Source organism: Lagenorhynchus albirostris, chromosome 2 (genome assembly GCF_949774975.1).
Source record: "Lagenorhynchus albirostris chromosome 2, mLagAlb1.1, whole genome shotgun sequence".
In the NCBI taxonomy this organism is placed as follows: Eukaryota; Metazoa; Chordata; class Mammalia; order Artiodactyla; family Delphinidae; genus Lagenorhynchus; species Lagenorhynchus albirostris.
Genome location: NC_083096.1, coordinates 18,013,376 through 18,031,430, shown reverse-complemented (window position 1 = coordinate 18,031,430; position 18,055 = coordinate 18,013,376). Strand labels below are relative to the sequence as shown.

The 18,055-nt window shown below is 36.4% G+C and overlaps 1 protein-coding gene across 1 annotated transcript in view; it reads left to right on the top strand.

The window, feature by feature from the left end:
• Window positions 1–18,055, top strand: part of EPRS1 (glutamyl-prolyl-tRNA synthetase 1) — a 68,671-nt gene that overhangs the window by 42,345 nt on the left and 8,271 nt on the right. Inside the window, exons 19-28 of the mRNA XM_060127178.1 lie at window positions 5,080–5,313; window positions 6,358–6,620; window positions 8,529–8,580; window positions 9,058–9,267; window positions 9,654–9,726; window positions 11,025–11,104; window positions 11,351–11,452; window positions 12,487–12,642; window positions 13,113–13,310; window positions 13,783–13,956. Of these exons, the coding sequence (XP_059983161.1) occupies window positions 5,080–5,313; window positions 6,358–6,620; window positions 8,529–8,580; window positions 9,058–9,267; window positions 9,654–9,726; window positions 11,025–11,104; window positions 11,351–11,452; window positions 12,487–12,642; window positions 13,113–13,310; window positions 13,783–13,956 (1,542 nt within the window). The remainder of the gene's footprint in view (window positions 1–5,079; window positions 5,314–6,357; window positions 6,621–8,528; window positions 8,581–9,057; window positions 9,268–9,653; window positions 9,727–11,024; window positions 11,105–11,350; window positions 11,453–12,486; window positions 12,643–13,112; window positions 13,311–13,782; window positions 13,957–18,055) is intronic.

The following is an 18,055-nucleotide window of genomic DNA, read 5'->3' as shown; positions in this document are numbered from 1 at the left end:
TATATATATATATTTTTTTTCTTTCTCTAAATGCTAACAGTAGTAAATTGCTCTTTTTTCCTAGAGAACCAACACAGTTACTCTGAATGGAAGTGTTATGTAGACTATATCTGGCACTGTTCACTATACATTACTATTTTTGCATTTAATCCTCACAACACCACATACAATAATATTCAAATAATACTCCTTTTTTTATTTGTTGGTTTTAGTAGCCAATGAGAAACTACTTTCTGAAGTGAATATGAATGTAAAAGTAACTTCCTGAAGTTTGCAAAGCGTGGATTCCAATTTTGACTCATTCCCAAGTTATTTCCAGTTAGAGACATTCTAAGCACCAGAGAGTCATGGTTTTACTAGTTTGTTATTTATTAAGCAAGTCTGTGCTTGTTTTAACATTAATAATTTCTCTAAGCCACTTTATCATTCCATTTCCTACGTCATGTTACTACCACTAAAGTAAGGAAAGTGGTTGGCTGAGGTTTTATAGTTACAGGTTTCAACGAGACTTTTCTTCCTCTATTCGTTCCCCCCCACCCCCTTTTCTTTTTCAGGATCAGATCGGTGATTCCGTGCACGAACTTTTAAGCATGAAGGCAGAATATAAGCATAATGTGGGCAAAGAATAAAAACCTTCAAGTTCACCCTCAGTGCCCCTTCAAGTCCATTTTCTGCTCCCCTTTCCTTTTCCTCCTGCCCAGTAGATTGTTGCATTAAAGTGGGGATCAAGCAAAGTGTGAGGTGGAAATCCAAGAACACACCAACTATTTAATAACTCTTACTGCTGAGTTACTTTAATAGTTAAGGCCACTTTTCACATTTTAAGTATTAACTTTGAAAGTTTTAAAGTTACAGTTCCAAAAAATAAAGTTTTGATTTTGAACAGATTCCTCTGATTTGAAATTTGAGTGTTGTGTTTTTTTTTTTGAGTGAAGTGTTTTGAACATGAATTTGTAGTATTTCTTGAAATGGGAGTCAGAAAATGGTAAATCAAAGGTTTTATGGAATACTATGACACTTCAGACTCCAGGACAGGGCTTGGCAAACTGTGGCCTGCACCTGTGTTCCATAAGTAAAATGTTACTGGAACACAACCACACTTACTAGTTTACATATTGTCCATGGCCGTTTTAGCCCTGTAATTCCAGAGCTGAGTAGTTGCAACAGACTTGCAAAGCCTAATATATTTACTGTCTGGCCTGGGCCCTTTATTATTGAAAAGTCTTTCCCTTAGTGGAAAGACTTTTCAGAACCTTTATAGTTAAGGATTTAAAAAATTGAAGTAATGAATGGCAGCAAAATCAGATGATGACTACGTTGAATCAAAATAATAATCCACAATTGTTTCGTCTTGTCAAACCTCGTCTGTGTCGAGGGGGTGCTGGTCACCTTTTACTTCTGCGCCTGCAGCATTTTAATTCACAGCACCTTGCATTTCATGCCCCCAGTAATTCATCTTAAATGTTTCACCAACCTTTGCTCTTTTGTATTTTACACCAATGTTTTTGGTTTTAAAACCCAAATCACAGTTTATCAAGAAAGGAAACACATTGTTATACCCCTTTGTCCATTAAACAGGCTGTTCTGGAAAACCACTACTCCTCACACCCACCCCAAATAGCCTTAAGAATTCTCAGGCCAAAAAAATAAATGTCGTAGGCGGAGAAAATGAGAAGAAACAAACCCGTCTTTCCCTTGATGGTTTTGAGCTTCTTGTTTAGAATTTGTGTTAGTGGGTTTCTGCTATATTTGTATGTGGTACTTAATGCAAACTTAAATTTGCTCTAAGCAAGTATAAATCCAACCATCTTGTGAAACAAGACATTTCACAAGACTTACTTCAGCTGAAGGATCTTCTAGGAAAATCAGAGGAGTTTGTATTGATTTATTTGTGTCAGAAAAGTAGCAGATACATTGTGATGTAGGTAAGTGAACCAGGTGAGAAATGGCAAAACAGGTGTTCTAATCCAGGTTGACTGAGGAGTCTGGGCCCTTTCCTGTGCTGTATTGGTTCCTGGGATCCAGGTTCACTAAACCGGCTGTTTCTTACAGGCTTAAGCTAAACATAGATTTCTGATCCATTGATTTAGAGAAAAAATGCGTTTCTTTGAAAACCTTCAAACTTTAAGTTTGCTAAATCTCCAAGCAGACTTTTTTTTTTTTTGGCGGTACACGGGCCTCTAACTGTTGTGGCCTCTCCCGCTGCGGAGCACAGGCTCCGGACACACAGGCTCAGGAGCCATGGCTCACGGGCCCAGCCACTCCGTGGCATGTGGGATCTTCCCGGACCAGAGCACGAACCCGCATCCCCTGCATCGGCAGGCGGACTCTCAACCACTGCGCCACCAGGGAAGCCCCCAAGCAGACTTTTTAATATGATACAAGCTTCACACTCCCTCTCCCACATTTGAAAGACTCCCTCTTCTGATTACCATTCACCACCAACCTCCGCCCCCCCACCCCCCAGCGAAGTGAGAATCTTTGCTCTGGGGAGTCGTCATTAATGTGTGGAGGTGTAATTCCCTCAGCTGTGTTAGTGAGGAGCAAAGGTGGGTGACTGTGAATAGAGTTGGGAAAAAAATACAGTTTGAAAGAAGTATTTTTTAAAGCTTTTTTCACTGATCGTTGAGGTGCTGAGGCCATTTTGAAAGGTTCTGTTCTTACTATTTTGAATTGGTTAAGTTCTAGGTTTTTCTTTGTATTAAAGTTGCCACCTTTCCCCATGGGGAAGTGTTTCCATCTAGTGGCTGCCGCAAAAACAGTTTGTGTACTTTTCATGCATTCCAACCAGGTGTGTTCTCATCCATTTTCTACATTTTCAGTCATGTTTTAAATCATTCTTTCAACGTCATTTTTACTTCCTCAAATTCCCATCTTAAACCTTTACTGAAGTATTTTTGTAGGCTGTTTGCATTCTCATTCATCCACATCAACAATTACTTATTGAAAACTTTTTTCTTGTCTGTGTTGGCACATGTTAGGTGAGTTTAAAATAGCCTTTGTCCATTAAAGACTTAAGATCTATTAACAAGTGTTTTTTAACATTCTGCTGTTGTGTAATCTTGTACTACTGAGTAGTACTATCCAATTTCTCTTTGTAAATGTCTTTTGATCCAGAAAACTAGAATATTAAAAGAAATTATTTTTTTCTCATTCTATGAGACGTATTCAAGTGAGAATCAAAGACCTCTTTTGAAAAAGCAGTGTTCATGGCCTGTTAGTTAGTAGGATTAAAATGAACGTTGAAATTTAGATCATTGTCTCATACCTTCTGTAATGCGGTGCATACTATTGTGTTCAAGATGAAAGACTCTAGAATAAACCGTAGATTAAAATTCTCACTCTACCACTTACTGTATAACTTTGGATAAGGTACTTAATCTTTCTAAGCTTTTCTTCTATAAAAGGGATCAGGGTTGTTTTGAGAATTGAATAAGATGGTCTATGTAAAGCACTTAGCATAGTATCTGGCACAGAGTAAATAGGCCATAAAATGATAGTAATTATGTTTTATATTGATAATTCTTTCAAGAATCTTTAGGTACCTTCTAAATCATCAGATGAGACTGCATAGCAAGTAGTATGATTTCACTGTTTCGAAAAATAGCCTGAATAATTTAATAATAATTTAGTTGGAGAGGATATAGACATATATAATTTTACTCCACTTTTAGAATATTTCATTCAGTAATGAAGTGGTTTGTCCATATTAATTTTCTCCTTTATAATATTTCAAATTGTAATCTTGCCACACAAGGGTTTTTCCTTTGTGAAATGTGTGCCATCTGACTTCAAACTCTAGTCAATACCTGCTTATAGTATAAAATGGAACTTCTTTCAAATAGACCTCTTTTTGTAGAAATGGTTACAGGAAAGTCCCTTAAATATTGGATGCCATTTTCTTTCTTTTAGCTGATGGAAGTTTCTTGATTCTTGTGTGTCTGATTGACTATGTTCTTTTTCTTAGGATTTTGTTGTGGAAACATTCAGTTCTAAAGACAGAATATAAACAAGAGACAGGTCAGGAGTTCAAATCAGACAACCTACTCATTTCTCTTTGCAATTTCTCCTCTTACCTTTACTTCCTCTGTGATGCCTAGTGTGGTAGACGCTAACAGGCAGCAAAGCTGTATCATAAAGCATTAGACAAGCAAATGTCAGTTGCTATTTTGTACATGCAAATTCTTTGAAGGTATACCGGTTCTTCCTGTGTTCCTTTGACCCCCATTTTAGTATTCTTTCTGCTTGTGTTGGGTTCCTCTTAGCTATTTGGAGCACTGTTAGAACGTAGCCATAAAACTTGGATAAGGTAATTGGGAGGCACTTTTTCTCTGTTTTGATTGATGCCCTGACTTTCCAGTGGTATAGTATATAGTATATAGTGTAGTTTGTGGTTAGATGGTATCACCATTCAGGTAAGGTGTCCAGCGTGGGCCCTTTGCCTGTCCTTCTCTGCTGAAGTCACAAGTGTCTCAGTTGGGCTGAGTATTTCATTCTTTTTCATCATAATTCTGTTGAAGTATCAGAGGCTGATATATATAGCTGAATGTCTAATTAAAACCTCAACATACCTTCTCATTTCACTGTAAATTTTTAAGAGTGATGTAGCTATTCTTTAGTTGAGTCCATACTGTGGGGTTTTTTTTTTCCAGTGCTGTATTTAGTGTCTGTTTAATAGGCTGAAGAAAATAAGGATTCATACAGGCAAATTCTGATTTTGTAAATTCTGGCTCCACTGCTTACCGTCCCAGGGCTTGGAAACGGACAGTTTGCTGGGGTGTTCTATAATTTGTCTGTTTACATATGTAAAGTGTAAAGTCACAGTATTATATGTGTATGTGCATTTATGTTTACTTTTATGATTTGTATATAGATTTATGATCTTTATATTTTGAACTTTTCTTTAGCTTTCATTTGCTATTTTAGGATGATGATTTAGCTCCTTTGTGCTTGGGTTTCTCCATGATGATTATTTACAGGGATATTTTGGTGGTAATTAATGATTTTTAATAATCATTGAAATTTTCAGAAATTTCAGAAAGCGTTAAATACTTTTTTTATTTTTCTCTTTTATCTCAGGCTAAAGTAAATGAAGCTGTAGAATGTTTACTGTCCCTGAAAGCTCAGTATAAAGAAAAAACTGGGAAGGAGTACGTTCCTGGTCAGCCCCCATCATCACAAAGTTCAGATTCAAGTCCATCCAGAAGCTCTGAGCCTCGTGGTCCAGAAACACCAGAAGCCAAATCACTTTTTGACAAAGTAGCTACTCAAGGAGAAGTAGTTCGAAAACTTAAAGCTGAAAAAGCTTCTAAGGTTAGTGTGGTATTAACGTTTGTGTGTTTTTGTTTCTTACACGACAGGCCGTTTTCTTTGCCTGGAACCCTTTGTGTCCCGTCAGATCTGGCTAACTTCTACTCATGATGTCGGTTCTCAACTCTTTCATCTTGCCTTTTAGAGAAGTGTTTGTTGATCCTAACCCCCATCCCCCATCCCCCATCCCAGCTAGAGTGGCCTGGTCATTCTCATGTGACACTGCCTTTCTCTGACATAACACTTAAATCGTTTAACAGCTAGTTTAATTGTTAAGTTGTCTGTTTGTCTCTCGTCTGTAAGATCCTTGAGAATAGGGACCTAGACCATATCAGTGCCTGGCATATTGTAGGCCCTCGATGCGTACTCTTTGTTTGACTCATTCTTCTAAAGCTCTGTCAGTCTCAAATGGCAAGTTTTATCTTGAGCTCTAGTATAGTGTGCGCTAGTTGTGTTATCTTTATAGGAGGAGGATTTGTTGGTACCGATTCAGGTGAGTGGAAAACAGTAAGTCGTTATAGGTTTTGAAGTTTAACCAATAATATAGAAACTTGATTACTGTCATTTTTTATAACTCTGCAATGTTCAACTTATATAATTTAATGACTCAAATTACAGTAGAATACATATTATATCCTAGTGCTTTCTAATAGGACTTTCTGAGATGATGGAAATGTTCTCTAACAGTTCTGTCCAGTACAGTAGTTACTAGCCGCAAGGGCTGTTGAGCCCTTGAAATGGCGGCTCCGTGACTGAGGAACTGAATGTTAAGTTTTATTTACTTTAATTTAAATTTAATAGGCCACATGTGGCCAGTGGCTATTCTTTGAACAGTGCAGTTATAGTACAGTTTTTTAGTCAGTATTTTCCAGTTCTGTTTCTCATGCTCTTTTATTCATTTTCAGGAGTGTGTATTTAACATTCTCCACCCCTACCCCATACCCTCTGCCTTTGTGTTTTCAAATCTGCTTATAAAGCGTTGGACATTGGTGCTTAGCCAGTGATTTGAATTAAATGCTCTCTTCTCTGTTTCCTCTTTTATTAAAGGATCAAGTAGATACAGCTGTACAAGAACTCCTTCAGCTGAAGGCACAGTACAAGTCTCTGACGGGAGTAGATTATAAGCCTGTCTCTGCCAATGGGGCTGAGGAAAAAGATAAGAAAAAGAAAGAAAAAGAAAATAAATCTGAAAAGCAGAATAAAACTCAGAAACAAAACGATGGCCAAAAGAAAGACTCTTCTAAAAACCAAGGAAGTGGGCTGTCATCAAGTGGACCAGGGGAAGGACAAGGGCCTAAGAAGCAGACCAGGTAATAAAACGTGGAAACTTCATTGGAAGTGAAGCAAAGTTTTGGATGAAGTGAACTTTTAATTATTTTTTTAAAAAAACAAATTTTGGGTAGTTTGACTATCACATTAAATTGGAGAATGCTAAAGGTATAATGTCAGCAGATAGTTTTTGTTCATTTTCTGTTTATTTAAATAGGTAACACATTCGTTTGCTTGGTTCAAGAATCTTAGAATATAAAGAGTTCAGTGCAGTCTCACTCCTATGCTTCTTTCCCATCTTCCCAGTTCCTCCTACCACCATAATGAATTGGTAACCACTGTTACTAGTTTCTTCCCTATGCACTGAGAGATTTTCATTTGCTTACACAAGTAAAAACAAATATATATGTGTGTGTATATATATATATATTTTTTTTTCCTTTTCTTTCTCCCTTGTAACACAATTGTTAGCTTAGCTGTACACGTTGTTTTGCACTTTAGCAGATTTTTCAAATGAAAATCTTTTGTGGGGACTAAACGAGAACTTTGTTCTCAATAGGCTTTTAAAATTGGTTAAATATAAAACAAAGCTGGTTTAAAGACAGCACTGTGGAATAGATGGTGTTTCAATATCTTCTAATCCATATGAACAATATGATTCCCCCATTATCCACATCCCAAAATTAGAGTGAACTTTATGTGAGGTTCACTCTAAGCTGAACCTAAGTTAGGCTGTTGTTAGCAGCTACTATTTAGAGATACTTTGGTGTTAGATTTGTTTAGCTGAATTTCAAATTCTGCCTCTCATCACTCACAGTATACACACAGTGTCTCCTCAAACAAGAGAATACAACAGTTATTTTCTTGCCCATTGACTGGGTGATCAGCATTATAGAATAGTAGAAGTGAGAATAGAACTTCTCATTTTTTACCTTCTGACTGCTTGTGAAACGGCCAGATTTCATGTAGGCATTTTGTTGGGATGTATCAAAGTGAAACAACAGAGAATTCAAACATAAATACATTAAGATTTTAAGCCAATAAAGCCTTGTTTGTAAACTCTAAAAAGATGTACCTTTTATAAAACATAACTAACGGGTAGATTTTTCTATGTGGATCATAAGACCACAGTTTCCTGAATAATGGTTGATGTTTCATTAAAAAGATTATTGTCTAGAATAGTTTTTTTTTTATTTCTTAGAGTTTATTGCACAATCACCATCATTAATGACTTCAAACTTTTTTTTTAACATCTTTATTGGAGTATAATTGCTTTACAATGGTGTGTTAGTTTCTGCTTTATAACAAAGTGAATCAGTTATACATATACATATGTTCCCATATCTCTAGAATAGTTTTTTATTGCAGATCTAATTTATTTTGGAAGCGTCTGTCTCTGCAACTTTTATTTACTGTGGTTAAAGGAAAAACTTATAGAAAAAAACTTACATGTAAGGATATATATATATATATATATATATACACACTTATGTATTGACACATGTATATATATAGCCATTGTCTTTACTACTTTTTACATATTACTTTTAATGAGACACTGATCTTACTATATTTTTATCTGGATTGAAACTGGCAAAAGATTCTTTTTATTTTTTAGTGAGAACACTATGTGAATAGGCTCTGTCTTTGCTACAAATACATTTCCTTATAAAGAACTTTGTAAAAGGAATGTCTGCATTAAAGTCATAGCTTTTGTTACGCTTATTAGTTTTCCTAGCTTTTGATGGATAGCATCACACAATCTTTTAAGAGATGATTGAACTGTTTTCTAGGTTAAAAACATCATGGGAATGAATATAGAAGAGATGTAAATATAGAAATAACTCAGACTGAAGGAAAACCAAGCTCTTTTGAGGTTTAGAGGTTTATTTCCATTCAGCCACAAAGCAATTGCTGGATGAAGAGATTTGTATTTTTTATATCTGCAGGTTGGGTCTTGAGGCAAAAAAAGAAGAAAATCTTGCAGATTGGTATTCTCAAGTGAGTATGGGTTCTGTTGATTTTTATGTTTTAAATTTCTCAAAGGCTACTTTATATTTAGATTCTAAAATCCAGACACAAAGTAATAATGCATATTGCCTTTAAAATACATAGCATAGTCATGTAACATGTCAGTTTTCAAAGCAATGTCACAGAAAGTATTGAATTGAGAAGTAGCCCTGTGAGATAGTCATTATTTGATTTTTTATTTTGTTTTGTTTTTTTGGTGAGGTAAAGGGATTAGTCCTAAGTCACAAAATAGTAAAACAGCAGAAGCAAGGTTAGAATTCAAGTTGTCTTAAGAATTCAGAGCCCTGGTGTTTCTCAGTCTAGAATGATCCATTTTACACGCACATTAAGAGGATGCACCAACAGGGGAAGCCTCCAGACTTGAAGCTTGGCTATCATACTCTTGGCACTTATACTATAATTTTGGTTCAATTTAGGCTTCATAGACTATATTTTTCTTTTAAAAAGGTCATCACAAAGTCAGAAATGATTGAATACTATGATGTAAGTGGCTGCTATATCCTTCGTCCCTGGGCATATTCCATTTGGGAATCCATCAAGGACTTTTTTGATGCTGAGATCAAGAAACTTGGTGTTGAAAACTGCTATTTCCCCATGTTTGTGTCTCAAGGTGCATTAGAGAAAGAGAAGACTCATGTTGCTGACTTTGCCCCTGAGGTAAGTTAGCCTGCTTTATTTATTTTTTGCAGTTTTCTGTCATGAACTCAGAAGTATATTTTCAGTTCATACTTGAATAGTAATTTAAAAGGCAAGTTACTGCAGCCAACTTAGAGAAATGTAAAGCTATTTAAAAAAAATTAGATTTCTTTCATCAGGGCAAGTCATGATTCTTTTTGTTACATTCACTAATTAACTGGCTTTTACTTTTCAGTAAACATTATAAAGACAGTAAGTATCTACCTTTTCTCACAGTGAACAGAAGCAGTTACTTTAACTTGCCTTAATTGATATAGCAAAACTTGAAATAGAGTTTTGACTATAACTGTGCTCTTCCTCTAAAGTGCTGTTTAAAAAATGTATGAAAAATGATTTCATCTTACTAGGTTGCTTGGGTGACAAGATCTGGCAAGACAGAGTTGGCAGAACCAATTGCTGTTCGTCCTACCAGTGAAACAGGTGAGGATGGGCCTTGGAACACAGGAGAAAAGCTCATTGAACATTAGAGACAGCTTCTAGAGTTGAGTCTCACCTTTTATTTTGTGATATTTATAATGCTTATTGATGATATCAAGTTTAATGAATGTTGATGAAGATAAATGCAGACTTAAGTGGCATAGAATTTTATTCATTGTGGAGCTGTTTATCATTAGGATAAAGATTTTTTTTAAAGCACTTTTAAATCATTTTTAATTTCATGCTCTAATTTTTCAGAGCTTTCCAAGAAGTTTTATTCTTAGAATAGTTTTTATTCTTGGAATTGATTATAAAATTGCAAACACTAATGTTTACTGCCTTATTTTCTTCAAATTAGTCATTTTAATATTACATTTGCATTTATATAGGGTTTTTATAGGTTAGTAAGTGATTTCATTTACACCTTGTATTATTCTAACAGTAGTGTAGTTAGGAAAGTAGGGACAGCTATTGTTATTTCCATTTTGCAGGTTAAAAAACAGATCTCTGAAGGGTTAAATGATTTTCCTAAAATTGCACATAATAAATGGGAGTACCACTTGGAAATTTTGAGTCTTTGGGCTTGTCACTGTCTCCAAAGGGATTATCTATCTTTAGAGTTAAGGATTGTTTGCTTTTTATTTGATACTTTTAGCGATACTCTTGTATAATAGTATATAATGATGTATTATTAAAATTATGATACCAGCTTTTTTTCACATACCAAATTGGCAAAGTTATATTTTGTTTTACTAATTATAGATAATCCTGAATGGGCTATGATAAGAAAGGCACCTTCACTTAAATTAGCAGTTGATGGCAAGAGGTTTCAGACCCTGGGTAGATGCATCAGATAGATTTAACCTAAATTCTATTTCTAATGGGTAACTGTGCTGGATTCAGCAAGTGATTTAACTTCTCTAAGCTCAGCTTCCACGTTGAGATTATGATATCCATTTCATGGGTTGAATGTGAGGATTGAACAGGATAATGAAAGGAAAGAACGTAACATAGAACACAGTATATACTATAAGATGTTCACTTAGTGTTTTTAGAAGTAAAACAGCCGAAAAGCTATAAAATTAAATGTAAATCTCATTGTGAAGAAAATAAAATATGGTCAGTTTTAGGTGGACTTATTCCCTTGACTAATTCGTTTGATGGAATACAATACCGTTCACTTACCTGAACAAGCACAGCATTTTAATTCCTATTATGTTTCCTGTTTAACACTAACCAGCCTTCAAAGGGGAATAAAACCTTTAGTGACTAACTGCCTGTATTTTCCTGTGTCTTTTCAGTAATGTATCCTGCATACGCGAAATGGGTGCAGTCCCACAGAGACCTGCCCATCAGGCTCAATCAGTGGTGCAATGTGGTGGTAGGTGCACACCCCTTCTTACATTCTTTCATTATTCTTCTTATTCATTTAAACACACACACACACACACACACAGACACACACATTTTTTTTTCTTGTTTTTATATTCAAAGGATTGGGAGTATGGAAGCATTTTTGAAGTATTTTGGATTACAATTATGATTTCTGATTACTTACCGTATAAAGTTGTTACCAAAAATTGAAAAGCTCTCTCTAAAGATTAAATTGTGTTCTTGCCTCTTCCAGCGTTGGGAGTTCAAGCATCCTCAGCCTTTCCTACGTACTCGTGAATTCCTTTGGCAGGAGGGGCACAGTGCATTTGCTACATTTGAAGAGGCAGCAGAAGAGGTATAACAGTTGTCTTCCATATTAATTATGTTCTAATTCTTTGTCCAGGCTGTGCTTTTTTCCCCCCTGCAGCTGTAAATAATGCAGTGCTATCTATTTACATAGTAATCATTCAGTAAATAACTAAGTTGAAATTTGGTCTGATCTCAAAATGACATTAAAAGATAATTTCCTGGTATAAATTATTTTGTTCCTTAAAATTTATGTATCTGTTAAAAGAAAAAACAAGTTAATTCAAATGTACGTGGACTTAAGAAACTGCTTACTGAAATTTTATTAGAAAATGTGCCGTTTTAAATTTTCAGATGAAAATAGTTTTGGACTTCAATGTGTAGAAGAAATTATAATCCCATGGGTGAAATTAATGATTCTTCAGGAGATTTTTACCCTGGTTACTGTGTATCTTTCATAAACATTTATTTTCTCTTATATTCTAAAGTTATTTATATTTTAAAAAATTATTCCACTTACTTTGCATACTGCTTTGTTGAATATTTTAATAAATTCACACTGGCTGCTTTGACCTTGCCATAAAAAAAGATTTTTATTGTTTGAAGTGCTTTTCCCACCACAATTAGTTTTCTTTTCTTTTCTTTTCTTTTTTAATACATTTATTTTATTTTTGTCTGCGTTGGGTCTTTGTTGTTGCTGCGTGGGCTTTCTCTAGTTGCGGCGAGCGGGGGCTACTCTTCATTGCAGTGCGCAGGCTTCTCATTGCAGTGGCTTCTCTTATTGCGGAGCATGAGCTCTAGGCGTGTGCTTCAGTAGTTGCGACATGTGGGCTCAGTAGTTGTGGCTTGCAGGCTCTAGAGCGCAGGCTCAGTAGTTGTGGCGCATGGGCTTAGTTTCTCTCTCGCACGTGGGATCTTCCCGGACCAGGGCTCGAACCAGTGTCCCCTGCACTGGCAGGTGGAGTCTCAACCACTGTGCCACCAGGGAAGCCCCACAATTAGTTTTAAATAGTACAGTTTTTATAGATCTGTCATCAATAAATATACCATAAATTTGAACACTTTTCATTTAAAACGTTACAGGTTTTGCAGATACTTGACTTATACGCTAAGGTATATGAAGAACTCCTGGCAATTCCTGTTGTAAAGGGAAGAAAGACTGAAAAGGAGAAATTTGCGGGAGGAGACTACACAACTACGGTAGAAGCATTTATATCTGCCAGTGGAAGAGCTATCCAGGTATCAAACTGCTGCATAGGATTCCTAGGTGACTGTAGGCATAGCCCGTGGGCAGATCTGACAAGTTTCTTCTGTCATCAGAGAAGTAGACTCTTAAAAATCAGTATATCACATGTTTTCTAAGGCCATATTATAATTTCAGGCCAATCTGTCTCATTCCCTGTAAATCTCCAAGGTCAGTTAAATCAAGGTTTATAACCTGAATTACCAAAGCATGGATTTTTTAAAAACCTTTGTAATTAAAGTAACTCCTGTAAGAGGGGCTGCTCATAGCTGTATGCTACTATATATTTTTTGACTAATCTTAGTCTCTTTGTTGTATCAGTTATGCTTTAAAAACTTACTTAATATAAAAAATCAGGGAAGGTAAAGTAGGTCTAGTGCCATTTTAAGGTGTGTGATCTTACAGTAATTATTTTCAAAGGCATTAATAGGTTATCAAAATTAAAAGATGTGTACCTCTATTTTAGGGAGCAACATCACATCATTTAGGGCAGAACTTTTCTAAAATGTTTGAAATCATTTTTGAAGATCCGAAGACACCAGGAGAGAAGCAATTTGCCTATCAAAACTCCTGGGGCCTGACAACTCGAACTATTGGTGTTATGACCATGGTTCATGGGGACAACATGGGCTTAGTATTACCACCCCGTGTAGCCTGTGTTCAGGTAAGGAAAATATTTGTTTATCATTTCTTTTATAAAATACAAGCCATATTTAGCAAAGAAAATTTTTAAAGTGTGATTTTTTTTTTCTGAGTGTCATTCAGGTACATTTAGCTGATACAGAAACAACGTAGAATACAGTCTAGACCTTGGTATTGTGTAACTATGTATATTACTTGTGTTACTGTCTATTAATTTTTTTACCTATTTTATAAAAGTTTTAGAAATTATTTTTTGAATAATGGTTTATAATAGGTTAAATGAAAAACAAATGTATTTCGCATGGACAAACAATATGCAGCTATTAAATAGTTGCTAGATATTCTGCGTAGATTAGAAACCATCCAAGTTGATTTGTGTGAAGGCTTATAGTCACTAGGAGGTTTTGACTCCTGGCTACTGTGTGGTGATGTGACTTCATTAGTTCCATATACTGCTCCTTTGTATAAATTTGTGATACTGTGCTGGATTCTAGGTGGTGGTTATTCCTTGTGGCATTACAAATGCACTTTCTGAAGAAGACAGAGATGCTCTGATTGCAAAATGCAATGATTATCGAAGGCGGTTACTCAGTGTTAATATTCGAGTTAGAGCTGATTTGCGAGATAACTATTCACCAGGTTGGAAGTTCAATCACTGGGAGCTCAAGGTAAATTCTTCAGTTGCATATTTTACTCCTATGCTCCCAATTTGGATTTTTGTTACGTTAGAATTAAAGTGATCGTGAAGACCTTGTTTATGGTTAATAAACCTCATATGGTTGTTACTAAAATGTTTATATCAAGAATTCATAAAATAAATACGTTATTTAAATAGTAAGACTATCAGAATAGTGGTGCATGGGCATCAACTAGCTGTCATTGTTACAGCTAATCAGAGATTAATTTCATACTTGGTTTTTCACACCACATTGTTTCACAGCGGTTTGTAAATTTTTATTTTGTATATTCAAGACTAGTCTAAATTCTGGTTTAATGTTTTTGATATAACTTATTTGCTGCACATTGTCATTAATAGATGATCTGTATTCTTTATTCCATTTTTCAAACTTCTGGGATTTAACTTTTTTTCTTATGATGAGACAGGGGATCTTGTTAGAACTAGCAATTAGGAGTCAAGAATTTATAAACTCATATTACAGGCAGTGGATAAGAAGGTGTAGTGACATTGCAGCTTCAATCTTTCAAATATGGAAGCTCAGTAATACTGGGATTATTCAGTGTACATGTCGGGTTCCCAAAGTTGCTAATCTTTATCCCCTTATTTGTTTTAAATGGCCCCTAAGATAAATCTCTGTGCTGAAGAATAGTAGTTATATTGATATTGCTTTCCTTTTTGTAATATATTTTTTCCTTTAACAAAGGAAAAAAATATATTACTCTCCTACCTTTAATGAAGACTTTAAAGGTGAATATTTTCTCTGTAATTTCCCTTTAATTGCAGTCTTTTTTACTTACTTTGAAATAGTGGTTGTGTGATTGCAGTAATACCTTGTCTAAACCCATTTGTACTTGCCTGAGGTACCAAAAAGAAACCTGTTCCTTGCTACTAGCTGGACTGAAAGGGAAGAACAAAAGTCATCCACACTTACTTCTGTGTCTCTCCTCTTTCCCTTCCTCTTTCATCTCCTTCTCCTCGGACTGACTTGACTTTGTCTCTGTCCCTCTTCTTTGCAGTACCCTGGTGAACCTGTACTATGTGGGGGAGGCACCTTAGTGTGACTTGGCTCCACTGCAGCTTCCTTGTCTACAGTAGTTAGGAAAGAAACCAGAGTCCCTAAGTCCTAAACTTGATGCCGAAAATTAAAAAACACTGAGAAAGAGAGTTCATTAGCTAGTGAAAAGCACTGTTAGTGCATTTAAGGCCAGGAATTTCCAAGGAAAGAAAACAGTTTGGGAGATCTAGATTCATATTTATTCGATAGTGATTCACTTTGTAAAGTGTGTGCACGTGTGTGTGTGTGTGTGTGTGTGTGTGTGTGTGTGAGATGTATGTATTGTGAGGCTCACCCAGATTAATAAATGAGGTGTATGGTTTGGTTGCCAGACCTAGGACCCAGCGACTGACTCCCATAACTCTTCATTAGAAAATAGGGGAAAATGGGAAATAGAAAGGGGAAAATAATAGGAGTGAATTAACTACTTTTTTTTTTTTACTGTATTGGATGATTAAGATAATTTTGTATTGCTGTTGAAAAACAAACAAAAAACAGGAGTCCCTTATAAGTAAATTCATAACTAGTTACTTAGATAAACTACCAATAAAATACATGCCTCTTGTATGACTTGGCCTCAGATGATCTTTCCACTTTTGTTATCAGTTATCCCCTTTCATAGATCTTTTCTCTCTTCTCAGTCTGTTTTTCCACCTCTCTGTCTTTGCTTGTGCTGTTTCTTCCACTTGGGTTATAAAACTTGTTATCATGAAACAAACACAAATTTACAATAAAGGAAGTACAGTGCAAAAATTTTTTTCCTGCCTGAACCATTTGAAAACAAGATGCTACCTTGATGCCCCATCACTCTACAAACATGTTCTCCTTTATAATCACAATAAAGCCTATAAAATCAGGATGTTAACATTGAGACTTATTGCCATCTAATTCTAGGACCCATTCAGGTTTTGTGAGTTGTCCAACTAGTGTCCTTCATAGCAGAAGGATCTAGTTCAGAATTATGTGTTGTATATAGTTATCATGTCCCTTTAGTCTCTTTTAGTCTGGAATAGTTCCTCAGTTTTTCTTTAGTTATCATGGTCTTGACATTCCTCACTAGCTTTTTGCTTAATTAAAATTTTTTATGGACCCATGGTTTCTGAGATTATTCAGTGGGTTATAATCTGTTACTATGATTATTTATTTTGATGCTCAAATTTGTCTTCGATGGGACCAGTAGGATCCCTTAAAGCTAACTTTTGTGTTCTTTAGCACGTCCTTGCTTTTTGGCAGAAGATCTTGTAGGGTTTATCTTGTTCTCTATCTCTCCCCCAACTCTGCAATTAGCCATGTATCTAAGAAGCCCTGGTTCTTTTTAGGAAAGAATGGTATTTAGTGTGGGTGTGCCCATCACTTTTGAGCTCTCACTGCTTCCAAGCCTTCTCAGTAGATGGAGGTATGGAATGCGTGTGCGTGTGTACATACACACACACACACACACACACACACATATGTACATACATACTCACATGTATTTACATCTATTTTTCTGTATCCATCTATGTAATTTGATAACCGTGAGTTCACACTGATACCTTCAATTCCAGTCAAAACCCACATGACCCAATCTAGTTTTCTCCCATTCCATATTTTAACTCTCTTCTCTGACAGAGGAAAAACCTAGCTCCAGTTGTCCTTAGTATGTTTATTTGATTGGTCCCCCTGTGTTCATCCACTCTCTCATTGCTGTTGCCACCCACTCCCCTGCATGAATGCCCTCCTCATCCTTCATGGGCTCTGACACCCCGTGCCAGGCTCTTCTCCTGTGAAGATGCCTTTTCACCCAGCTGCAGCTTTGAAACCTTGCTCTGAGCTGTCCCAGCTCTCCCCTTTTCCAGTACAGGATGTAGTTCTACTGCATTTTATTGCCATGTCTTTTTAGTTTCCTTTAATCAGAAGTAGTTCCTCAGCCTTTCTTTGTCATTCATGGCATTGACATTTTTGTAAATATAGGTCAGTTATTTTATAGAATGTTCTTCAGTTCTGATGAATTTACTCATTAATTTTTGCCTTCTCCGGTAACTTTTCTTCTCTCTTCCAACTGAGGATAGTTTCTCACTTTTGATTTTCTGTACTGATTTTTATTATTTGTATGCATGCCTTATTTACCGTGCAAAACATGAAGCTTCTTGAGGACAGGATCTCTTTCTTATTCATCTTTTAAATCTCATTGCACTTAACACTGTTTCTTACACATGCATGCATTGCATGAATAAAGAAAACAATAAAATAATGTAATAGTATACAGTATTTTGTTCCCGATAGTTTATAAAATCAGTCTTCTCTAGGGGTGATTTTTTCTAGAGTAGCATTTAAATTTTTTCCTTTGACGTTGATTTGGGGGACCACCGATCAGCTAAACCGTATATAGAGTTTTCTAATTTAAATTCAGAAACCCCAAATTAGTTTTAGAGGGTGGCGCAGTGGTTGAGAGTCCGCCTGTCGATGCAGGGGACACGGGTTTGTGCCCCGGTCCGGGAAGATCCCACATGCCGCGGAGCGGCTAGGCCCGTGAGCCATGGCCGCTGAGCCTGCGCGTCCGGAGCCTGTGCTCCGCAACGGGAGAGGCCACAATGGTGAGAGGCCCGCGTAGCGCAAAAAAAAAAAAATCGTTAAAAACCTACTGTTTGTCAGGTAAGGTTCCATCCAGGCCCCTAAAAGTGAGGTCTTGCTAAGCCTTAATCCACTCACAGAACAGACTCCTTATGTGCATTAACAAGGATTGAACATTCCCGAGGCTTAAACTTGCGTACGGTCCTTAAGCTCCTCTGTAAAAACCGTAGACTACTGGGGAATGGTTCTCAAAGTGCAGTCCCAGGACCAGCAGTCTCAGCATCACCTGAGGACTTGTTAGAAATATAAATTCTCAGGCCCCTTCGCTGGACCTACTGTGATCAGAAACTCGGGCGGTGGAGCCCAGCAGTCTGTGCTTGGACAAGCCCTTCAGTGATTCTGATACTCAGGTTAGAGCAGCCAGAGCTAGGGCTTCCCAACCAAAGCACACCATGTGCCATGAATGAGTCAAGGATGTACC